The following is a 25,071-nucleotide window of genomic DNA, read 5'->3' as shown; positions in this document are numbered from 1 at the left end:
TTTTTTAACTAGGACTGGGGAGGGAGTAGATCTTTTTTTCATTATTTAAAACTTTTTCGCCATATCGTTTGAGATAATACACATCTAAGTGAAACAGTCACCTAGTTTAATAGTTTCACTGACTTAACAAATATGCTACTTTAGGTAAATACAAACCATATTTTTAAGAAAACAATTYTTACAAGACTGTTTATTGAATTTCAATATCCTACTTTTTTTGAGAGTGTTTATTACTCTTTTATTATAGATGTTAGGCAGATAATCAAGGCTTAAAATGGACCAGAGCAGTAAGCAACAATGTGTGATCTTAGCAATAAATCCATGAAAAATAAAAGTAGTTTTACAATTTCTCTGTAATTAGCACATTCTATTTACACTATTTTTACTCTGACACATTACAATTTAAAAACCTTTTCTGTATGGTTACAAATATTGAGATAAAAAATCCACACTGTACAGGGTTAGATAAGACATATAAGTCAATATGACTCAATATAACTGCAGAATTGAGGTCTCTGTCAGGAAAACCTCCACAGTGGGCCATCCACAAATATGTCAGCTCTTAGGATTCTGTAGCTGAATAAAGTGAAACAAATGTGTAAATGTTCTTAGGAGCAGACTAACACTGTCATACAGTCTTTTCATGCAGGATAGATTAGACAGAACCACTCCTTGCTTCGGAGTTGTCTCAAAAGTGCAGGTTATCAACAGTTCTCTGTTTGAAATGTATTTTGTTATGTCCTTACTTGGTCCTTTCATTTAATTCCTTAGTGAGGTATACTAAKTGGTAGCAAAGGGATGGCTCAGTGTCCCAAGAAAATGAATATAAAAGCTCTCCTTTATTTCAGTATGCTTTGAAGATTAGTTCTTAAGGTTATTCTTCAAAGCATGATATCTAAAAAGATCAGCTGTGTGCTCTGGCTTTGGTGTTATGTGGGTGAGCACATGTGGAGCTGCACAACTACAGTGCTTCAGCGAACACTGACCTGACCTACACAGCTGGAAGTTTGTTTGGATATACATGGAACCATGAAATGGAGAATTACCCCTTATTCATCTGCTCAGAAGCATCCTATAACAGTACCGTGAACCAAACATAAACTAAGTTACTTTACAAAGCAAAATTCTTTCTTCCTACCGATGTTTTCTGTAGGGTTTTGACAGTCCATTTTGTTTACTGAAACATTTTGTTGGTTCCCTCCTACACAACCTTGAAAATCCTTTTCATCAAGCAATATTACCTAATATAAGAAAAGGTATATGATCTCTAGGCATTGGAGTTTGATCGCAGGCAAGTTGAACTTACAGCACATTGATATTTGGGTAGGGATAGTGAAAATACTCAYCAAAGCTACTGCAAGGACATCGCAAATGCCTCTGAGTTTGTCATTGGAGAATACACCATACATACAGTGTATGGATTTAGACCCGCAGCTGTTATTACATCATAAGGTTCGTGTTATACTTAATGTTCAGTCTGAATTAAAATGCACGAAGTTGAGCATTCAATCAAAACCTTTTAAATCTGTTGGGTGGATCATTATTTTGGTTGACTTGAGTAGATAGTATCGTCCTTTCTTAGGCTTCCAGTATAAGCCTTTTTTCCTGTCCAGCCTTCCTCTTGATCTTGGTGTGACGTATTTCCCATTGAGATTGGTTTCCTCGCACTCACTAYGCCACCAGCCACCTAAAGAAGAACGTTGTAATGCCACTTGATGTGAGTTGTACCCTGAAACACTCAGTTTCTAACCACAAAGTGCTCACTTTCTAACCACAAAGCTTTCGTTTGCAAAATGAACTTTCTGTAGAGCAGCTTGGCCCAAAATATTTCCCTTGTTTATGRCAATTACTCAGTATGTCCAACTGAAATATTGCTTATGCACAAACCCCCTTGCACTTGGGCATAAACCCACTTGCAACTTGAGTGCCATTGCAAAGATAGTGAAGCAGACAATAACTGCTGGCACGAAAGCACCAGTGCACTCAGCCCTGCCTGCACAAAGGCAGCCACTGTAGTGATACAGTCTGGAAGTTAACTCAAACCTTTCGTGCTTCCTGTGGCCCTCCATAACTGCCTTTCTGATCTGTGGTATTTTTCCCAAGAACAAAGAGGTCTCTTGAATCCCTGCATCTGCAGGATGAGGAAGAGCACTGACAGCCTTTAGTAAACAAATTATCTTTTTTTATTGGCTTGTTTCCCTAATCATTTGTAACTCCATTTTTTTTTTTTTCGGCAAAGGCCTGGCAAAGTCTCTATGTTAAAACAGAGGTTTAGCACTTTGAAATTAATTGACCACCTGCTTTATGGTCACTAGAGCTGAGTAACTCTCAGCATTGATTCAGATGATAGTAATGTTAAAGCCTCGAATGGCATCCACAAATGCTTGTTGTATGAAACAAGTGCTGGGGGGGGGGGGGCATTTCTATATCCTGTGGTTCAATTATTAATTGTTTTTTGAGTTGTTTGCTTTTTGCTATAGGCTGGAAAAAACATAAAAGTTTCATAAATTCAAAGTGTTTTGGAATCTCTTTAACCAAATTATCTTTAAGGAGAAATACGACTTCAGCCTCACAGCTGTCCTGTTGTTTTGAGAGTGATTATAGCATATATGCCTGACAAACAGCTAATATCTGCTKCACCAACCTCGCCATTATCCTTAATTTCTGCTTTATAGTCAAAACAGAGTTAAGAGGCACTTCATTCCTGTTCTCTCTCTTTTTTCCCCTAGAAAGGATTACACCGTTCCCATACCAGCACAGGCCTTAGAGGAAGAACCTTATAGCTCAGGATTTCATCTTGGAATTGTATTACCTTCTCTTTCTAATGTTTAATCTTTTGCACAGTCTTGTTGTGCTTTAGTTTTGCCCATCTTTAAAGCAGAATGATGATGCTTCATCGATTTTAGGACTCTTATCTGCCCAAGGGAAAACAAAGCAAAAACAGAGCATCTTCCTTTTTGAGGAGAAAGATACTGCTCTTCCCTGTCTCTTACATTTCTAAAGTCAGGCTAATATAAGCACTTCTTCCATAAAGCATAATACTACACTATATGTAATAGGGAAAGTGCCATTTAAACATATGCAGCATAGTGGTACCTAGGTAGTTTTCCGGGCAGTTGAAGTTGGTGGCTACGTCCATGTCCCGGTCTGTGGTTGAGAACTTCAGCTCCGTCCGCTCAGGCAGCGCGTTGGGGATGTTCCCGGAGACCCGGGAGAGCTGCAGGGTGTAGTTTGTGTCGGGGCCTCCCAAGCTGAATGCATATTCAATGTAGCGTTTGTTGTCTTTCCAGTCCTGCAGCTCGATCCGTAAAATGTAGTCGCCTTGTGTGGTGATGGAGTAGGTCTTATTCAGGCCCAGCCAGAATTCTCCTRCAAAGTTGCAGCAAATAAACGCAGTTAATGTGGAGCAGAGTCTGAGCTCGCTCCGTGCTGTTTGCATGTTTAACACATATCTCAGATAACTCAGTCTCCTTTAAATTTTGAAAATCTATTTGAAAATATTCACATGTTTCAAACATAGTTATTATTGGAGAATCTAAGGCAGAGAGTTCATAGGGAAGGGGACTATGTGATCAGCTCTCCATAAAAACCTGTCCAGATCACACTGCTATTGAATTTGCTTTTTACAGGTAACCTGTGTGTGGTACATGTRAAAAAACAGTATTTAAGTGAGATTATTAATTGCTTTAATTAAATYAATAATATGAGTCTTGGGGACTGTTGATCTTTTCACATGTCTCCTGATACCTTTTTTTTTGTTTGTTTACTTATTTTTAATTGCACACAAGTGATTAATAAAAGCTAAAAATATCAATGGAATTTCTCTTAACTTCCCCACATTTTGTGACAGAGGGAGCTCAAGGCATTTTAAGCATTCATAATTGGATCTGTGAGACAAGTGAAGCAAATGACATATATAACGCCTAATTGCAGTTGTTGTATTTTTTTAAGGAAAGAACTGYAGAACTAAACTGAGGCTTTGATACCCTTGTGTGCAAACTGAATTTAACTTTAGCATTTTGCTTTTGCTAGAATTCCCAATAATTAGTTCCCTTGTTTCCTAGAGCTAGGTGGCTTATTTTCGTCACTGATGCCAGTACATGGAAGGTAATTGTAACCTGTGGAAATAGCACAGTTGAAGGTGAATGCTGTACATCCAGGTGGCATTTACAGCTCTAGAAGACAAGGTGTTTGAGTGAAACACCCCGGCAGCCTACAGGTCAGCAACAGTGACTTGCTGTATTTCATCCAGGAATTCAAAATCACCATCTGTGATCCCTTAGACTATGGAGCACAGAACTGTGCATTATCCAGCTTTGCATAGTATGCTCCTCTTTCTGCTGCTCAAAAAGTGTGGGGTAAAAGCCTCGCTCCATCATGAGCTACTGGGCCGTGATGGGAGGAAGATTGAGATGCGGCAGCTCTTTATTGTAAATGAGGTGAAAAGTAAATTGTGTTGCCCAAATTAATGAGGTTTTAGTCTATGCTCAAAGAGACAAAATATTTTCTAAACCAAAGTAAAACCATGCTATTGCAAAGAGGGAAAATGGGTGAAGTGCTCTGCCCGGGGAGGCTGTTGGTGACCTGGTGCTAAAAATTCTTTTGGAGTTGRTGATTAACAGGCGAACGTGGGTGTTTCGTGGCCCTGGCTGCCAGGTGAGGCTGCCTCACTGGGAAGCAGGAGGTGTTTGCGTGAGGAAGCGCAGCGCGCACAGCCCCGGGCTGCCCTGGGGTTCGTCAGGAAGCTGCAGAGAAAGTAGCCTATTGAGGAGGTTTTGTGTTGGTGAGAATACCTTAAAGAACTCTTTTCTAAGTGTTAAAATCTCAATAATTCAAATGATTTTTAAAATATTTCAGTTGTGATTTACCAGAGGTTTCTAAAAGCAAATGTAAAGACATGTATTTGAAGATTTTCTTGAGCTRTATTTTCTGATAAGCACTTTCAGCAGCATTTGCTCTTCTGGTGCTGGCTAATAAAAGGTAAAGAAACAAAACAGGAGTTTTACCCTTAAGGTCTCCAAAACCATGTTCATAGGTGTCCCAGGTTTGGTTGAAATCTAGTGATCCATCTATTCTGTTCTGAATTACAGTCCAAGAAGTGCCTGTGAATGTGAAGGGGATAGCAGTCAAAACTTGGCTTAAATGTTAAACCGCTAGACACATAGATGGAACATAACTGACTTCATCAGCCTGCTGACATAGGCTGCGGTGCTTGCGCCTGCCCTGACGTGCATTTGCTGTCCATTGCAATGAAATGGGAAATGGGTTTGCAATGCAGGTGGCTCCAAGTGAAAATGTTAAAAAGAAAAATTAAATGATCCAAAGAGTTTTTTAGTTTGTCAGGCTTTTCATAGTGTTAGTGTTTGATTACTGGTAATGCAACTCCAGGCTTGTTTAAAAATAAATAAATAAATAAAATTTTTTAAAAAAAAAAAAGAGCTTTTTCTGCCCAGCTGCAGTGGGATCTTTCTCCTGACCAGGTCGTGACACCCTTGTTTAACCAGTTTCGACATGTATAACCCCTGGAGCTTTTTGCAGAGGGCTGTCCTATGCCAACTATGTTTGCACATCCAGCAGGATCACGCTGCCCTGCCACGCTTGTTGGGCTCTCTAAGGAGCTGTGGGAAGGGAGTGGCACAGGGAAGGCAGAGAGGAGGTGCGGAGAAGGGCACTGCAGGAGGCTCTACAGGCAGGTACATAACTAGGGAGCACCAGCCTGCCAAAGGAAACACGTGCCAGACGTGCTTCTTACAAAAACAGAGCAGGGGCAGTTGCCGTGTTTTCTAATCTGTGTCAGCTATCCTGTGAAAAATCTATGTCCATACGATAGCTAGTTACCAATTCAACCAAACTTGACATTGCTTGAGATATGCAAGTAGGATTCCTGTCTCCAAGATGCACCTTTTGGGGTTAGCTTGGGATGTCTAGGTTTCAAGCAATAATCCATGTTATCTGAACAAAATTTTACCAAGAGGTTTGCTCTTTACCTTTTGCTTTGATTTTCAAGTTGTTTCTGCAGTGATAGTACCATAGTGGCATTTATAATTGCTGTTTTCACTCTCTGTATCTAAAGATGCCTGCTTTTTAAAATATATTTAATTTGTTTCAAAGGAGAAAAGTCCTTTCCTCAGTATAAACAAGAGACGTGTGCGTTATAAAAGTGGTGTTATATAGATTTGGAGCCAGTTCAAAGCAATAATAAAAGTCAAGAGGATCCATAGTCCCTGGTAAGCTTCTGACTCCCTTGCAATGGGACACAGATTTTCACTAACAGGAAACCACATATGTGAGGTTAGACTGCTGCTGGCACAATACTCTTACCGAATTTCATCTCACAGTAGACATCGAAAGCTTCTGAGCCGTTGGGCTTAATAGTGTAGATACCATTGAACCGGATGCCACTATAATAGAGAGCAGTGCAGTCAGGAGCAGCACCTGGGAAAGTAAACATGAGACAGCTACAAATCCCATTTTGGATATGGTAAATTCTTAATTCAACTTTGTAACTTGAATTCCTCTCTCAAAACAAAAAGAAACCTCCTTTGCTGCTTGGTAGTACTGTGAAGAACTGGGGATGGATGGTGGGGTCACCTGTACATTTTAGTTTAGGCTGTCTGGGATTCGGTGCAGGTAATCTTGGTAAGCTTGAAAGGCCTAAGGCCAGATTCTGGCAAAAGGACTTTTGCATTCCATATAAAGATCCCARTAAACACTGTTGCTATTGCTGCAGTTCAGAAATGTCACTTAACTTAAAAATAAAAACCCAAAAAGATTCCAAATTCTGTTAATTAGCCTGTGTGATGTAATTGTTCTCTGTGCTTGCTGAGACAGATGTCAGCAACATCTAAAGGGTAGTAAAAGGATTGCCGGTCACCTCCTTACAATGACCAGGTTGAAGATTGAGGACAAGATTATTTCATTGTTAAACATTGTTCCTGTATGGCAGGAGACAAGTATAAGCTGACTAACTTGTCTTATAAGCTGGGCTTAACAGAGGATGATGGTTTCCAAAAGCAGGAAATCTATGTCCTTTCTATGGCATTGTTCATAAAATAAGAATCTTTCTTTTAGTCTTTAACTAATTAAAAATACCACTAAACTTTCACGTAGAAACCTACAAAAACAAGGTACCATGTACCAAGGTACAGTTAAGACATGTGGTCTCACCATCCAATTTGTATGTTAGAGCAGTTGAATTGTGTACAAGGGAGGGAATGACCTCTGGTTCCACTTCATCCACAAGAAAGGAGTTATCAGTGATTTCCTGGAGCTCTATGTGGTTTAACTGTAAAGAGTCACAGTTACGAAGAGTTAATTCRCAGGGCTCTTAGTGATGAGATTCATACATCAAGTCAAACAATATGTTGTAAGAGAATAACTCTTCTTATTGATTTCATCTTTTAAGATACCAGTTAACAATATAAAAATAATTAGGACTGGATAGATTTCAGTTACCCTTAGATTGACTATTTCAGTGCTCAGCCAACGTAGGTTTCATGAAGTGTGAAACACTTTAAAGAGCATCTTAACTTCTTGAGGTGACATCACGCTTGGACTTGATGATCTTAAAGGTCTTTTCAATCCATAATTTTATTCTATGATCTAAGAGCACAGAATTGCAGTTCCTTAGGAACTTTGGCTTTTATAGCCTCCTCTCAGGAATAAAATTGGATATAATTCTGTCAGTTATTCCCAGAGTTGTGGTTAAACATATTAATAGAATATGGTTCCCTACCAAAGTGAATATTGAAAAAGAAGAGAGAGAAAATAACAATACTTAGCAGACCAAGAGAAGAACAATAATATAATAAATAATAGAAGGGAGGAAAAAAAAGAAATTAGCTTCCTGTATAGCAGCACAGCTGTCTGTCACATCCCAAAAGGTACCTATTTGCAGTTCAGATTGTCTGTGTTCTCCTCCACACCTCCAAATTATGAAAGAGAGGGATGGTTGGCCTGAATGAATGGCTGAGCCGTTAGCATCTCCTGTGCTATGAGAGACAACAGATCCAAAAAAGAGAAATGCAACCGGTGACTGTACCTTGTCCTCCAGCTCCATGATCTGGTTGTGCTGTCTGTCGAGCTGTACGTGCTGATCCTCTACAATTTTAAGGAGTTGCTTAATGTGGTTGTCCTGCTGCTGTACAAAAGCCTGAGGACAGGGGAGGGAGAGAGCTTGTGTTTAAAAGCAGTGCAAGGTCTTCACAATGATACTGCTTCACTGATTCTTGTTACAGGTTTGGTTTGGAGACATAGGCCRTTTAACATTGCCTTTCATTTTCTTTAGGATTGCCTACTGTTTCCCTAAAGAAGCAATTTCTTTGCCTCTGAAATGAGCAGACAGACTTCTGAGTCCTAGAAACCACAGACAGTATCATAGGCTTTTTCTTATTGTTCTTATTTTATTTTTGTATCCACATTTATATACTTATATATTACATTTCATGAAGCTGACTCTTGATTCTAACCCAATACATGCCACTGAGCCCTTAAAAGGAATGATTCTCATGTTTAGGATATAAGCTTGGAATTTTAAAGTCTGAGTTGAGCTTTCTGCTCTGACTTGAATATCCAGATATCCAGTATTTTCTCAGTCAGTTTGCTTAGTTCTTTTATGCTTCAGCAAAATAGAATTCATACTTCCTTTTTTGCTTGTCTTCATGCTTGTCTTCAAGTTAAGTCTACAGCAATTAAAATATTCTTTGGTCCTGGGGGTCTTGTGGGTACTACAGATACTGTTCTTTAAAGCCTGTTAGTTTGAATGTCCCATTTCATCCCCAGAAGAGAGTTCTTAGTGTATTGTTTTGCAGTGAGCTGATGAAATACTAAGTTATTGACTTGGTAATCATATTATTTTCCTAATGTCAAAACTAGTTATTCTTTCTGCTTACAGAATCTCTTAAATTGATTTGCAAAAATATCCTGAAAAAAAAAGTATAGAGATTTGTTGTTTCACCATTTTTGTACTGATTTCACCAGGCAATTTTGCCATAAAATAAACAGCATGTCAAAATAAGACACACGGTCTCTTAAAAGATAACTGCACTGGTTTATTTCTGAAGATACACAGTAGTGCAGTAGTGAAGGCATAGGAAAAGCATGAGCTACTATTGCCCAAATACTGTGAACAGCATTACAGTTTACTTTGCCTTTCTATGTCAGGCACTTTCACCAGTCTACTTACTTTGAGTGAAGAAATTTCATTTGTCTCTTGCGTTGTAGGCTGAATAGTGGCCAATTTAGTGACTTTATCTTCTAAGCCCCAYACTTTTTCTTGCAATTGGATTTTGTTTTGTATGAGGTATTCAATCTTTGAATTCATCTCCTGAGAGAGATTCTTTATCTCTTCATTGTTGATTTGCAATCTGGCAGTAGTTTGTCTCAGCTGTTCTTCTTCTTCCTTGATTTCACTGGTTTGCAGTGAGAGCTCATAAAAAGACTTATCAAAAATGTTCAGTTTTTGGAAGATATCATTCATTTGCCCCTTTGTCTTATGAACAAAGTCTTTAAGACCGTGTCCAAGCTGGAGCAGTCCGTTGGCCAAGATTCGTACATCATCTAACATGGCAAATCTTGATTTGGTTTCAGGAGGTGCAGCAGAATCAAAGGAGAAGTCCTTCTCGGCTCTAGCTGAAATGGCAAGCAGTGCAATGAATAGAAAGATTAGACAAGTTTTCATGTTTTCCATTCTTACACTCTCTTTGGCTGTTCAGAATGGAGAGGCTTTTCCTACTGACAGATTTTGCATGTGATAGTTCTAGGTTGACGAATTAAATCTATATATATTCCTGTTCATTTCGGAAGAGGCAGACCACTGAGTTGATCATTAAACTGCGTAACTGAACGAATGTAACCTTGCTCAAATCCTGGCCGATATCTAGGAAGATAAACCTTGACAGACAGACATGTTGCTTTTCAAAATTTGTTTAAACTTTTCCATCTGCCAGACATTCTGTTATAAAATTATTGATCACACAAAACATTTGTGACACTTTTTTAACAGGTAAAATTGGAGTCATACTTCTGATAAGGGCCTAAATTSCTTTTTTTTGTGCTGTGTAACTCWTTATTGCTCCATATATATAAAATAGTTTRCCATACTTAAAAGAGCATTAAGCACTGTATTGTAGGTTTATCCTTGATCAAGCAGTAGTAGCACCAAATATCCCCAGATGATTCATTCCATCTTTTTTTTTTTGGTCTTGTATCATTTTCTGGTGTTAGTAGTCGGGCTGCAATGAGTTTTCTTTACAGCTACTTCAAATTAAGTGAGAGGAAGAATTAACATTAAGAGATTGCCTAGATGTGATTTTGCTGTTTTAAGTTTTGTGCAGTCACTTCAACCATATAAAACTTGCTTTTTAAAAGTTGTTTTCCGGAGGTGAGAGAGAGAGAGAATGCCACGCTTGCGTTTCTCACATTGCCGCTCCCTTTACTGAGTAAGTCTATAGGTGTTCTGAAACAAATGGGTTGTTCTACTATGGGTGTCTGCTTGGAACCAGGTGTGCTTTTCAGGGAGTGAGCAAGTATGAATGAAAAATATTTTTTTCCCTAGGGAATTACCCATTGCAATGCAGGAAATCAGTCCATGAATATTATAGTCTACTCTTTGAAGGGTTTTCAAGGTTTTGCAGGATTATGGAGAACTTGTCTGTTTAACTATCCTTTCTTTGGGTGGTGGGTGGTTGTTTTTGCCGCCATTTGGTTAATTGGTGGAGAATATTTGTTGTGTGGTTTGGATCAGACTTACCTGCATATCTGCACAAAGCAGAAAAGCAGCAAGACRGTGTAGATGAGACGTAGTGTCCTAGAGAAAGGAGGTTAATTCATTCATCAGCTGGGGCGAAGTAAAAACGTTGTAATGATGCAGGTGGGAAGCACAGTGTATGTAGTGACACCAAATTACCTAGGATCTTTTTGTTAAAATGAAATACCGTTTAGTCTTTCAGCTTCTGCCTTTTTAAATCCATGTGCAGTGTTTGAAGGTAAGATAAACATGTTTTAGACACTGTGGTATATTATGTGGAGAAAGTCACAGAACTGCCACTTGTGTAAGTGAAAATTAGATGTTTTCTGTATGTTAGAGCAATCTGACACTGCTCTGTTAGGGAGCGAAGTTCAGGTTCTGGCATCTGACACAGGGATTTGAGGGTAGAAATTTTGAAGTAGTAGTTGCAATTTTTTCTGCAAACCATTCCAAAACACTTGTACAGGCTTTGGTTTTACAGGGTGTCAAATTAATAACTTTTTTGTATTTCAGCTATTTTTCCATCTCACACACACACACAAAAGTTTTAAATAATTTTGTATTCTCCCAGCTACTTGTCCCCTCCCTTCTATCCTCAAATCTAAATTCTTGGCTTTGTCAGAAAGCTATAGGAGTTTACTCAAAAGCTATCAATTACTGAGCAACCTCTCTACCAGATTTCTACAGGTTAATTGGTTTAAAAAGTGTGTCACTCTGTGCCCTTGAGCCCACTGCCAAGTGCGGTTCCGGAGCCGCAGGTTGCGCTCACGGGTCCCGGTGACACCTGGCAGCCCAGAACTGTCTGATCTGAGCACCGTGGTATTGCTGTTAATAACCTATGGATAAACTGCAGCTGTTGAAGGCCATGATACTTCCCTTGGAAAGGTTTGCTTTCCTATTGGGAAAGGCAGGCAATCCAAGGGCGCTCATCTCTAAATTGAGAAAGCAATGAGCGGCTGCTGAAGTCGTGCGGCTTTAGAGTTTCTGTATTAGTGCCGGTGCTGGTAACGTGAAGCACTGATAAGCTCACTTGAAAATACCTACCTCCTGTTCTTAGATAGCACAACAGTCGTGGAAACAGAGAGCAAAGCACGACATGGAATGGGAAGAGGGAGAAAACCCTCTCGTATGATTAAACCATAAGATTCAAGAGTTACTGAAACCCTAGGGGAGAAAGCCTGTTTCTGGGATCTATCAACACAGTCAAAAAAAAAAAAAAAAAAAGTTGTGTTTAACAAAGATGTCCCTGAAGTTCTTTAATGTTCCTGAGTGACCCTCACTAATTTGACTTGAAGGGTTATAAGTAAAGCAAAGAAAATGTCTCTGGGTTTTACTGAAAAAGGAAGCTTTAGTAATGGTTAGAAACTCTCCCTAAGAGTACAGGGACAGCTCTTAGGATTTTAATACATTCATGGATGATTTTGGAAAATGGCTGCAATCACATTACATAAATATTTAGAGGACTGCCTGGTGCCGTTATTTCCTTGGCTTAGGAAGACTTCACACTTAAACAGTTCACTTTATGGAAGTAAAAGTACATTTGAGGTCTGTTTGAGATAACAGTGTAAGCTTTGCATACATTTGGCATAGCTTTGTAATAAAAGCTCCAGGCACAAGTCCTTGGATTTAAAACTTCTGGCTGCAATTTTTATTGATCGAAATCTGTGAAYAGTATCATCAAGAAGTAGCTGTTACTTCAAAGCTGAGGACCAGCAGTCCTTTTATTTAACCAAATTAAGCCCAGCTTGTTCGTTGGTGCTAYAGTATTTTCTTGGTAGATACCTTCTTCTCCCTTCATCCCGTTTTTAGAGAATCTGCTATGATGTGAGACTTGCTTCATTGATATATGACCCATCAGAAAGGTGTTCTCCACTCCTGCTTTCTCTCTGCCTGTGTATTGCACAGGGTAAGGGCATTTCTGAAGACTAGATTCAGAGTCTTTCCAGTTTGTATRTAGAAGCCCAACAACTTTGATGCGTATCCCACCCATGCAGTAAGGCAGTTTCTGCTGTCATTTTGTATAAAATTGTCACTGCATCCGCTGCTACAGCGCTCTCCATGTTTATTGTTATAAATGGAGCTAAAGCCCTGGCTGAAATGTAATATCAGCTCCAATGCCTGTGGTAAGTCTCTGTCACTCTCTTTCTAGGGTGGCATCAAATTGTTGAAATGTCTCCTTTGCTCCTAGAAGAAAGGTCAATATGGGAACTGAAAGCTTGGTTTCGGCTAATCTCTGATATTCAGCATAAATCAGCCCYGAGAATAAGACTGTCTTTAATATAGGGATCATGTAGCCAGGCTTCCCAAATACATTAAATCCTTCTCTTAAGCACTAATAGTACTTAATGAAAGTTTTATGAGCAATGTACATTTTAGAGTAAATTTTCATATCCATTATCGTTTTAAAAAGCACATCAAGGAGCAAATGTATTCATGCCAGAACAAAGTAATTTAGTAGAGTCACAAAAAAGGCATGGACCCCTCCTGAAATAAAAAGTGAACGTTGATTAGGCAAAGCGACCAATGGGGATGGAATTCAAAAACTTAATTCAGCATGAAGGACTTCATTTGAGAAGGAAGAAATTTCTCACGTGCCAGCTAAGCATATTCCTCTGCGCAGCTTAATAAAGCTGCCTTGTATCGTGTTCTGGAGCTGTACATTGAGATTGCTTGATAAAGGTGCTGGCTTCTAGGGAAGAGTCTTTTTCTTCTGAGACTCTTAGAGAAGTTCTTAGGACCYGCACTAGCCTATGTCTCTATAGAGAAAGATACCTCCATCTTCGGACCAGGGCAGATGTTTGGGATTTCYGTGGCGTCTAAAATGCACCAGATGGCTACACAGAGCAGCCAAATCACTGGCATTTTGATGATCAAAAAAGTGTCGTCCTGTTTTCAGCCTACTATTGCCAGCACTCAGTAGCAGCTTTATTGCACTTAAAAAGTTGGCCCACTGAGCTCCTCACTGCGGTTTTCTTTTTACGTCTGTTGTCTCTCTGAGATGAGGAGTGGAACTGGAAACTGTTTGCAGATTATGCTCAGAATTAGTGAATAGTTCCCAACCGGGGGACAGATTGAAAGGAAAGCTCTTTGTTTCTTTCCTTACAAGTCAAGACTTCTTACAGATCTAGTTGCCTCAGTGTTTGCAAAGGATAACTCTTTTCAGTCTTTTTCCCTGAGGTAGGCAGGGCAGCAGTCTGAGCCAGGGTCTCTCCTTGCTTGTGTGCAGGGTCCCAGGGTCCTCAGCACCAGGCTGCTGTGTAGCCCTGGAGCCAGTGACTATTAGGAGGAGAATGCATGTCCCTGATGGACAGGGCTGTATGGAAATTAGATGATTTCCAGGCCAGGTTCTTTTAGATACAGGATAATTTGTAAACTTTTGTCTATTATTTTGTAGCAAAAACGTGCATATCTTTTGAATAATTTAGTCTATTGTGTGGGATGGTTCAAGGGCCATTCTTCCATGGCCTCAGCATGCAAGGGGTTTTATTGCAGGTAGGAAATCTCAATCCTGTGGCAGGTCTGGGACTCACAGCTGACAGTTTTGCTAATGATGTATGAATCCAGCTTCTTTCTTTGCAGGAGTTCAGTAGGGCTAAGGAGACAGGAAAAAAATAAATAATTCTGCACATGCTCATTTTTGTGTTTAAAATAATCATAGACTTGAAGAAGTAGAACTGGAAGAGGCCCTGAAAATCTGGCTCCCTCCAGTGAAAGATGAGGCTGTCAAAACCATTTTGGACAGAAGTTTGCCTAAGATGTCCTTAAAAGTTTCAGAAAATGGAGATTTCACACCCTCCCCGGGCAATCTGTTCTATTGCTTAACTAGCTTTATAGTCTGAAAGTTTTTCTGCATATCTAACCTATATCTTCTTTGCTGCAATTTCAGCCCATTACTTGCTGTCATATCCCCTGTAGATATGATGAACACTTTATTACTTTGCTCTTTGCAGCAGTTCTTTAGATACTTCTAGAGCGTTGTCATTATCCATGCCATTCCCTAGCCATCCGCCTCGAAGCTGAACAACCCTGGTTCAAACTGGTCACCCCACTGTCTGCCATATCTCTTGATTGTCCCTCTTTCTTTCTGGTTATTTTTAATTCATCACTCCCTCCCTGAAGTATGGGATTTAGGTGTGGAATTGGAGGTACTGTTCCATCCGAGTCATCACATAGGTTGTGTATCTGCTGATCGCATGAGTATCCATTACTTGCAGAGAAGACATGTAATCCAAAGTCATCGTGATGTAAGGAGATTAAAAACAGATTCCAACAAGGAGGTATTTAGCAGAAAAACTAGCCACTCTGTGTTGAACAGGTAAACACTGGAAAATGTTTAATGCATTTCCTTTCCGTTCGAACATCTTACATAGTRTAATCACTTAGAAGTTTATTTTTCAAGCACCATCATAAACAGGAACCCCTCCTGATGTATCCTGGCAGTTAAGAAAATTGTGAGTTAAATATCTAAAACCAAGAGTCATTACCAAATTGCTTGTGTGGGTGTTGTTTGGAGGAGACCATCTGGCTAATGGAAAATGTCAAGCCCTTCACTGTGAGTTTCTATGTGTTTTTGTAAGACTTTAAGTAAAAACATTAATAACAGTGTGAACCCTGTCATTCTCACAGTGAGATGCTCACTCAGTGCATTTATCTCTTGCAGGAATCTTCTTTATGTCTATCCTCAGAGCCTTAACTTTGCCAACCGCCAAGGATCTGCCAGGAATATCACTGTAAAAGTCCAATTCATGTATGGAGAGGATCCAAGCAACGCTATGCCGGTGAGGGAAGTGCTTTGTGCTCAGTTCTGCGAGTGTCACGTGCTGCTAAGGCAAAGCACACAATGCAGCCATAACATCCCCGTGTTAAAGAAAGTCCCACTGACATATATTTCAAACTAACAGCTTCTAGGGAGTATAAAATTGTAGTAATTCAGAGCAAAGGGGGCATTTATGTGGAGGTTGCCAAATAATAGTAGCTAGTATTTTAACCTGAAATGTTTGCAGTGGACTCCTTGTGTTTGGAATGATAATGTGTTTGCTACAGTTTTAAAAAAAAAAAAAAAAAAAAAAAAGCCTGAAGATGATGGTTGTACTCGTGTTCAAAGCCAGAAGTAGTCAGCACCTGGTGAAGTTTTAAGTGTGAGGTACCTTGCCTTATCTAGGTTCTATTGGCCCAGTTTCCATGATGTCTTGTGTCTCTGTCTCTCCAGATTGTTTCCTCAATTTCCTGCTTTTTGCCGATCTGCAGATGAGGAATACAACAAAGAAATTCTCTCACTGTTAGTCCTGCCTACAGAGTCATTACGTGCATCAATTCCTCAGCTATATCTGTGTGCTATTGTAACTGGGATTATTAAAATTCCAAACTCTTCAGTGACTCAGTAAAATGTTACATAGGAATTAAGGATCAAATAACAAGCAGTAACTGTATACAACTGCACTGACTCTAGCTGTGAATGACACTAAATATCTCTGCAGGATTATGGAACAAATTCTTGGCAAAATATAACCGGGGGGGATTTTTGTTTGTTTTTTTTGCAGGTCATCTTTGGCAAATCTAGCTGTCCTGAATTTTCCAAAGAAGCATACACAGCTGTAGTATATCACAACAGGTAAAACACAAGCTAGTTCATAAAAAACCATGAGCCCCTGTGGATGGTATAATTGCAACTAGAAGGAGTTTTAGCAGTGTGAATGTGGAGTAACTCAATAGTGAATCTATCTTGATGTTATTTAACAGTTGCAATCTACACTTAAAAACAATATCTGCAGTGTTAAGAGATACTGTAGTTAGAGTTCTGCAGTGACTAGGAGCTTTGTTTACTTTGGTACAAATCAAGATCACTGTGCCAGAAGCCATGATCCCAAGCACGTAGCCAAACTCAGCGGATGGCAAAAGTACATGCTTCAAGTTGGGCAGATTTATGATGTACACTCATGTCAATTTGTGCTTTGTTATTTTACTGAATTAGTAGGTAATCGGAGCTGTTCAGACCGTAGTTACATATTAGACATATTTGCACTTGAAAATGATCTCCCTGCACCTGGCGTAAGGAGTGCTGAATCTAGCCCTAACATATCTGCTGTGCTTATAACTGTACCAGGGGAGGACCTCCATCCCTCAGGTCCGTGCATTTGGGCATTCCAGGTTTGCTGTAGTGGAATAGAACTTAATCCTGTTTCAGTTTCTGGAGCAGGCCGCAGAGCAAATTGCTCTGCAAGCTAAATTTCCTTTGGAATAAATTGGCCATTTCAGAAGGAAGCTGTGGTTGACCTACTGTATGTGCAGGAYGGACCAGACCCTGATGTGATAAAAGAATGAGCTAGATGGACAGGTTAGATGCAGAAAATGGAAGAATGATACTGTTCCTTTCAGTAATGACAGGACAGGGCATAGCTGGTGATGCCTTGATCTCAGAACCCTTGGAAATTAGAGTCAGTTTTGAAAATAATCTCAATAATGATGAATTTTGGTATGTTTTTCCTAATTACTTACATACTGTTTTACATACCTAGACTGAAAAAAGAAAAGCAGTTGTCCAATTTTGAGATGCCATTGGTGTTTAAAATCCCATGTATCTCAGCAAAGCTGGGAAAACTGCTAGAAGATGTTGTAAGTATTTTTCTGGATTGGAAATACATACTGCAAGTTTTTCCAATTCTTGGCCATCAGAAAGTGAAGTTTTTCATCCCTTGAGATAGTCCATATTCCTTCCTTCCAGATACTTTAATTCCAAGGATTCAGTCTCAAGTGTATGATACAAATAAGTCTAAGCCATCCTGCTTTTTATTGATAACTCAGTTGATGTTCTGCTGTCTGCACAGGTCGCCTGATTTTCATGAGGAAATCAAGATTAAGCTTCCAGCCACTTTAACGGATCATCACCACCTGCTTTTCACATTCTACCATGTCAGTTGCCAACAAAAACAAAACACTCCCCTGGAAACTCCAGTTGGATACACTGTGAGTGTGTCTTTTGATCTTTTTTGTGCTTCGACACAGGATGCATTCATAGTGCATTTTTTTCAGAATTCATTTAGCATGACTATCAACAATATTCACCATTATATAATTTTATAGTTGTTGCATTTTGAAGTGACTGTGCTTTTAAGTAAGGAAAGATTTGGTCAGAAATTGAATTGTGCAGAATTCAACAAAAGCCKTAGGAAGTGAGTGGTTTTGTTTTTCCTTTTTTAAATTCCTTCCTTTCAAATTCTCCTCAAAGTGGATACCGATGCTTCAAAATGGACGGTTAAAGACGGGTCAGTTCTGCCTACCTGTTTCACTGGAAAAACCACCACAGGCTTATTCAGTGCTTTCTCCAGAGGTGAGTTTTTCTTCATGCTGAAAATCCACCAGAGAATGCTCCTGTCAGAAAGTTGGGAGAATATACTCATACAATTATATACATGTGGGTGCATGTGTATTTTAAACTTCTAAGTTATTTATTTCGTAAATGCTGTTAAGTTTTGATGGGTGTATTTGTGAGTGATCTGATGGTAAAATAAAAATGAATGGCAAGTTATTAGAAGCCCCTTAGCTCTGCTTTCTGTCACATACTAGTTTATCTTTCTGTTAACCTGCAGGTGCCGCTTCCTGGGATGAAGTGGGTAGATAATCACAAAGGCGTTTTCAATGTAGAAGTTGTTGCTGTATCCTCCCTCCATACACAGGTAAACATGGAGAGTAATTATTGTATCATAGAGAGCTTGGTAATAATTTGACAMGGATTTATATAATTCAAGTAGAAAATTGGAAATGTAAGATGGTGATTGTTTTTACTGATCATTTTAGTCTGTTCTGTTTTACAAAGTGCCAGAAAGCTATTTTGATACTTCATACATGTTTTGTTTGTGCTATGATTGGTAACATGATTTTAGTGAACTTCTGTCTGTTTTGCAAAGAGTACTGTTCTTATAGCCAGTCACACAGGCTGTGGGAACTGCTGGTTTGTCCTGACAACTTTTCAACCCATTGGATAATTGGACGTATGAGCAGAGCTCTAAAAGATTTTGAGTTACAGTTAACTTTGTGACATTAAGTGGSCAAATATGAGGCCACAAATCCACAGAAAACAGAACTGCTTTGGGAGATCCTTGCTGATTATTCATTTTTGTTTGTATGTAGGACCCTTATCTTGACAAGTTCTTTGCACTTGTCCATGCTCTGGATGAGCACATGTTCCCTGTGCGAATAGGAGACATGAGAATTATGGAAAACAACTTGGAAAATGAACTGAAGAGCAGCATTTCAGCTTTAAATTCCTCTCAACTGGAGCCGGTAGTGCGATTTCTTCATCTCCTGCTTGACAAGCTGATTCTTCTCGTAGTAAGACCTCCTGTCATTGCAGGCCAAATAGGTATTCTATTTCATTTTATAGAGAATTTCATAACTGAGAGTTTTACACTTCCAATTTTATTGTCTATATGTAGAAATAATAAAGCCCATAATAATGCTTTATTTTTGATATTGCTAATATACTGGGTATCCGAAATAAAACATGCTGACATCCAGATCAGTGGTGATATATACAGGAGCAGTAGTTAATTCAAAAGTTTTTAAAAAATGACTTATAATTTGGGCATCCAACTTGAGACATCAGAAGAGGGCCTGAATTTCCAGGATACTCAGCACTTTCTTAGCACTGGAACCTTTTATAGTGTTTATACAGGCACTCAGAAATTAAGGTTTTCAGCCTCACTAGTTAGCTTGGAAAATCTTGGAGTAGGTGAGATAACGGGTGATACATGTTTCTGTACTTATTGTGGATCTGATACATGTTTGGAACAGATATTTTTCAGAGATAGGGTGGAATTGTTCTTTTTGATAGACTGTATATTTTGGCTGAAATTTAAATGAAGAAGATATTTAACTGTGAAAAATATGGTGAAATGTCCAAAGGATTTTATCCATGGTTTAAGCAAGGACTTTATCTTGCTACCAGCTACACTCATCTTTTGGTTCAGTTGTTTACTAGACCAGTTGAGAAACGCTTGCTATGCCCTAACAGACTTGACTGCTTACAATTTAAATGGTAGATGAAATGCACATTTAATATTTGATTATGGCTCCTACTGAAGTTTAAAAGGAACTCTTCACTTACTACTTTCAGTTAACCTGGGCCAAGCATCTTTTGAAGCAATGGCATCAATTATAAACAGACTTCACAAAAACTTGGATGGAAACCAGGACCAGCACGGCAGAAACAGCCTTCTTGCTTCCTATATTTATTAYGTTTTTCGCCTACCAAATACCTATCCCAATTCACCATCACCAGGTAACCCTTTGTTTTTTCTTTGCTTCTTGTCTCACTTTGTTACAAGCAAGCAGAAAGTGCTTGCTGGCCGAGTACGCTGAGATCCGACTGTTSGTTCCATGCCAGGTCCTGTTATTAACATTGCTTATGATCCAGTGTAGTCATTTAAAAGCTTGATTTATTAAGCTTAGCAATGTCAGAGGTTTAACTGTTTAAATTATGGTAAAACACAGTTTCTTAGCTTGGTTTTCTATTGCAAGTAGSGGGATGCAATACAAGCAAGGCCTGTCCTGCCTACCAGTCTCCTTCAGTACTTTAGGACTTTTAGATAGTTGCAGGAAAAATACAGTAGTAAAGGAGTGCAAAATACTTGAAAGCAGGTGTCTGGATGGAAGAGGGAGACCACAGAAAACTGAATTTTGGAAAGATRTCTCGTTCACACAAATTCTTTCTTACTTGAAGTGGAACACCCATGAGGGGTTTGGGATGRCTATGTACTTCAATCTGTGCCTCCTTCTTCAGTGGTTTTGCAATCTGGGGTCTGGCAAATAATGTCTTTAGCTCAAAACATAGCTCTAAAACCACAGGGAGTTTTCTGCTTCCCACAGATCACTGAGAAAAACAGCATTKTAATCCCATCACTTTCTCCCAGCTGCTTTGAAGAGCCAGGCAGAGGAAGACATGGGAGGTGTTAAAGCTGCTTTTAGCCACTGAAAGATTTCCTTACTAGCTGAACAGTTATGCAAAGGCTTGGTTGCAGCAAAGCTGTATGGAACAACATGGGTTGAGAGCTTTAATGATGTGACAGAGTGTTCTTTCTCATGGCTCTGTAGGTCCTGGTGGTTTAGGGGGATCAGTGCATTATGCTACCATGGCTCGATCTGCTGTCCGACCAGCAAGTCTTAACCTGAACCGCTCACGGAGCCTCAGCAACAGCAACCCAGATATATCCGGGACCCCCACCTCACCAGATGATGAAGTTCGCTCCATCATTGGCAGTAAGGTATGAATATGCTCCTGAGGGTCTTGCAGGAACTTCAGCATCCTGTATTTAATCATTAAAGAAATAATGGGGAAGTTTGAGTGTTTTTCCTATTAAAAGAAGTCCTCACTTATGGCTCTTTCTCAAGACTTTTTCTGAKAGTTGCTGGGAACATACTTGAAATTCCACTCTGAAATTTGTGATTTCTCTGACTTCCTAGACACCATCCTGCTAGTGTTACTTTCCCAAATGTGGTGGCCMGGAGTAAAAATCCTTGTGGATTTGTGTTTCCAAGACTAGCAGAATAAGAGTGATTTTCCACCTCAGCTTTCATGTGGCCAGCAGCCATATCCTCTTAGGAGTTGTTATGTCTCTCCAAAGCTTGCATTGCTAACCTTGTTACCCTGTGATCCCAATCTTACCTTCCAAACCAAAACTCTCCCTTCTCTTCTGCATTCAGCACTAACAACTACTCAAACGCTTCCTGTGCTACTTATGTCCAGAGCAGGTGTGTTCATACAGCGGGCAGTAATCCTAGCAGCTGCCTGCTCCAGCAAGGATTTCAGATGGTTGGAAAAAGAGCCAGAGTCTGGCCAGCTGAGCTGCAACTTGAAGCTGTAGTGTGCTAATTCCCAACCTTCTTTGATTCCTCACATCTATATATCACTGGCTAAAAGTGACCTTCCAGTGAATGTGGATAAATCAGCTCAGGGTGCCTGAGGATCTTAGCTCAGCTGCTGGGTGCCTATGTGTACATGCAGGTGTGTATTTATGGCATGCTAGGGCCTAGTTGGGCCTGGTTTCATGCCGCTCGGCCTCRGATGTGCTATCTGCTTTGGGAACATAGTTGCCTGGCCTTTCTCTGTGTTCAGTAGAAGAAAATCCTCAAAAGATAATTTATGCTGCACAAGATCTGATTGAAATTCCTGTCCCTCTCTGCTGACTGCAGGGTGCCTAGGGTTGCTTCAGTTCCAATCTGAGCACTTCAGTTTTATGCCTAAAATAGGTGGSATGAGGCAGGCCAAACCTTTATTTTTGGTGCAAATCTGTTACTATAAAAGAGCACTTTGTTTACAGGTTTGGATTTTTTTTTTAATATATGCTTTTTTATTATTGTAATTTACACTAAAAGGGAACGGTTTTCTTTTTTTTGTTTTTCTGTGAGTCTTTTGTTTTTTTTCCTCAAAATTAAATTATTTAATAAAGTCATCAGGCTGACTAGACAGGCTCAACATTCACTGGTCCTGTGTTCTACAAGAACAAGAAAAACATTGTTGGAGAAAGAAGCCACCAATTTTAAATGAATAATGACACAATTTGCTCACCAAGTATGAAACTGAAGAAGTGTGGATAGGCAAATCATTATTTCTTACATCAAAGTGTGGACTTAGAAGACTTTAAAGAATTTGAAGACTGCTTTGATATCTTGCTAATTAATTAAGCAGCCGTGACCTTTAGTGAAATGCCATAGGCACTAATGTGCATATGGAATTTACACAGGATATCAGAAGTTTAACATGTGCTGGCTYAGTGAGTATCACAGCAGAAAATGAAGGGAAATTTTCTTCTGAAGATACATGCCAGACTTAAAAGGGAAGAGGATAAAGAAAACTAATGTATGGATAGCTTAGTAGGGAAATTTTCTTTGGGAGTCTGAGCATCAGCTGTTCGGCTCAGTTGGAATATACAGATTTTTAATTAAATGTGATTATTTCTCCTTGTTGAAGTCAAGCAACATATATGAGAAACTTACTGAAATGTAAAAKGAATACAAGTGTGTAAAATTTCATACTCTGTTTCTCTAAGTAATGATTTGAGAGCATATCTCCAAATAGGGCACCTACACTTTAAATTACAATCTGTCATAGGAGGTTTTCTGTTTTTAAAAGGAGCAGATAATATTTATTTGATTGAAGTCACTGGAGTTCAGTCTTTATTGGTTTTTGTTTTAAGATATTCCATAGTTTGGGAAAATTTACTTTGTCACCCCTGTATGAGCATCTTTCTTAAGTCAGAAAATGCAARCAATCATCAGGATGTACAAGATTACAGCACTTTTACTTAATAAAGGAGACTTTAAGTCTGCCACTTAYTTTGCCTTCACTTTTGACGGTGACTATTTAAATTTTATTACCTACTAAAGCAGATCTGTTAAGTGTCTAAGAAGAGCTCTGATGAGATTTTACACTTTGAGTGTTTCTAAAACACTGGAGGTGTGTTAGGAAGAAACTTGAAGAATTGTGCAATTCTGTAGCTCTGAATATGGATTTTCACAAACCTGTGTTATGTACCTGTGTGGATGCAGCAGCAGGGTTAAACCCCACAARCTGAACAGCATTTATGAGGAGTTTTGGGAACTTTGAAGTTGCTCTTGTAGTCAAGAAGCWCTCTATTTTTGACAGAGGGGAGAAAGAGTCTCTTTTCAGATTTTTACAAATAGATGCCTGCTCTTGCCAACATTGTGTATGGTTAATTTTATACTCGGGACCAATTCAGTGACRTGATTAGAAAGCATATGAGGAGACATGTGAGTGTTATAAAAGGGCATTTTCAAAATGAGGCCGGATGGATGATCTTGGTTCTGTGTTCTGCCAAGTCCTCTTGACTTTAATTCACTTAGGGCAAAATCAAGTGTGTTTATTTGTCTGAGCGAGGTAGAGAGCTATAATTTGTTTCCTCTAAAAACTGAGATGAAAACGCTCTGTGTGTTCCAGTATTTTTTTTAATTGCATATCTTAAGCAAAATTTTAGCAATGCTGTACTCTACACAGAGGATAGCTCAGTGGATTAATGGTTTAACTCAAATGTTATTGATTTCAAGTTTGATTACAGATACTCCTGACTTTGGAGCAATCCAAGCGACAAACTAGTCGGATTTTTTTTCTCTTTTCTTCTTTCCGAGTGTCTTGAGAGGAGAAGGGAGAGGACAGAGAAGGGAGCAGATCTGCAAGAGCAAATTTTGGAGTGTTAAGTAGATCCTACTTTTAAAAAGAAGGAAGATTTAAAAAAAAAAAAAAAAAAAAAAAAAAGTCTTGAAAAGCAGGTCCTGGAAAAGATGCGTCCTCTTCCTCGTGTTGACGAAAATGCCCAGATGTTCATGTGAAGTCTTCTTCACAGCCTTAACTCAGCCAAGAGTCCTGGTCCAAGCTTCTTGCTGTTTCTGTAACAGTTACAGAGCTCATGAACTGTGGACTGTCAGGTAGTCTATATCAAAAGTGTAGGAAACCACACGAACATCCTGTGGTTTCCTTATCTGTGCACCAGTTTCCTCTTTCACRTTGTTGTAAATCTGAACTGACTTCATCTACTGAAGTGATTGTATTTAACTTGATTGAAATGAGAGTGGGATTTTTCTCAGGATGAGGTTAGTTGTTAGAATATCCAAGAAATACAGGTAGGGCAGATTGCACCAGAGCTATTGACCATATTGATGTGGTGTGTGTTTGTGTGTCTGAGAGAGAGAGATGTAATAAAATAATTCTATAGACTAAAATTTCTCAATGGATGCCTGAGAAATCAGGTTGCTTTAACAGTACTAATTGATGATATGTTTGCAGTGTACCTAGTTTGATTGCTTTATAGAACTAAACTTTGACTACTGTATGGCATGCAACATGTAATATTTCTTTCCTTTCCCAACTGCTTTCTATTACATGCCCAGGGTTTAGACCGCTCCAATTCCTGGGTAAACACTGGTGGTCCAAAAGCAGCCCCATGGGGATCCAACCCCAGCCCAAGTGCAGAGTCAACACAGGTGGTGTCTTCAGTAGAGGTTTTTCTGGCTTTGTTTTCCCCAATGTTTCCCTGTAAAATATCTTCTTTTCGGTTTATATTCTGATTTTGATGGTTTGCCTTTTTCTTTCAGTCCCTGAAAAATTTATTTATTTATTTATTTATTTATTTAATTAATTTAGCATCTTCTCCCTCACCACCTCACTGCATTGCATGAGAAACCTCAAAATATGTGACCATGTCCCCTTATTTCATTTTGGTGATTGCTGGTCTGTGATATGTAAATGCTGTGACTCCTCCTCTCCTCCTCTCCTCCTCTCCTCCTCTCCTCCTCTCCTCCTCTCCTCCTCTCCT

At 39.2% G+C, this 25,071-nt stretch overlaps 2 protein-coding genes across 7 annotated transcripts in view; one reads left to right on the top strand and one right to left on the bottom strand.

Annotated features, from left to right (window-relative positions):
- Positions 1-25,071, top strand: part of DOCK7 (dedicator of cytokinesis 7) — a 96,571-nt gene that overhangs the window by 36,707 nt on the left and 34,793 nt on the right. For 3 of the 6 annotated variants that reach the window (XM_026040721.1, XM_026040720.1, XM_026040719.1), the window contains exons 15-23: positions 15,408-15,525; positions 16,288-16,358; positions 17,572-17,710; positions 17,973-18,074; positions 18,334-18,420; positions 18,875-19,106; positions 19,860-20,024; positions 20,837-21,006; positions 24,647-24,739. In XM_026040721.1, the coding sequence (XP_025896506.1) occupies positions 15,408-15,525; positions 16,288-16,358; positions 17,572-17,710; positions 17,973-18,074; positions 18,334-18,420; positions 18,875-19,106; positions 19,860-20,024; positions 20,837-21,006; positions 24,647-24,739 (1,177 nt within the window). The remainder of the gene's footprint in view (positions 1-15,407; positions 15,526-16,287; positions 16,359-17,571; positions 17,711-17,972; positions 18,075-18,333; positions 18,421-18,874; positions 19,107-19,859; positions 20,025-20,836; positions 21,007-24,646; positions 24,740-25,071) is intronic. The other 3 variants (XM_026040724.1, XM_026040723.1, XM_026040722.1) reach the window with 1 other exon arrangement.
- ANGPTL3 (angiopoietin like 3) lies at positions 475-9,737 on the bottom strand. The gene is made up of 7 exons (XM_026040727.1): positions 9,185-9,737; positions 8,042-8,152; positions 7,168-7,285; positions 6,322-6,435; positions 5,007-5,102; positions 3,097-3,369; positions 475-1,687 (listed from the first exon to the last, which is right to left on the bottom strand). Exons 1-7 carry the CDS (start codon positions 9,686-9,688, stop codon positions 1,506-1,508), a joined length of 1,398 nt encoding a protein of 465 aa, XP_025896512.1. The 5' UTR covers positions 9,689-9,737; the 3' UTR covers positions 475-1,505.

This window comes from Nothoprocta perdicaria, unplaced genomic scaffold (assembly GCF_003342845.1).
Source record: "Nothoprocta perdicaria isolate Ctin4 unplaced genomic scaffold, notPer1 scaffold_262, whole genome shotgun sequence".
In the NCBI taxonomy this organism is placed as follows: domain Eukaryota; kingdom Metazoa; phylum Chordata; class Aves; order Tinamiformes; family Tinamidae; genus Nothoprocta; species Nothoprocta perdicaria.
The sequence above is the reverse complement of the archived record's forward strand: the minus strand, read 5'-3'. Positions and strand labels throughout refer to the sequence as shown.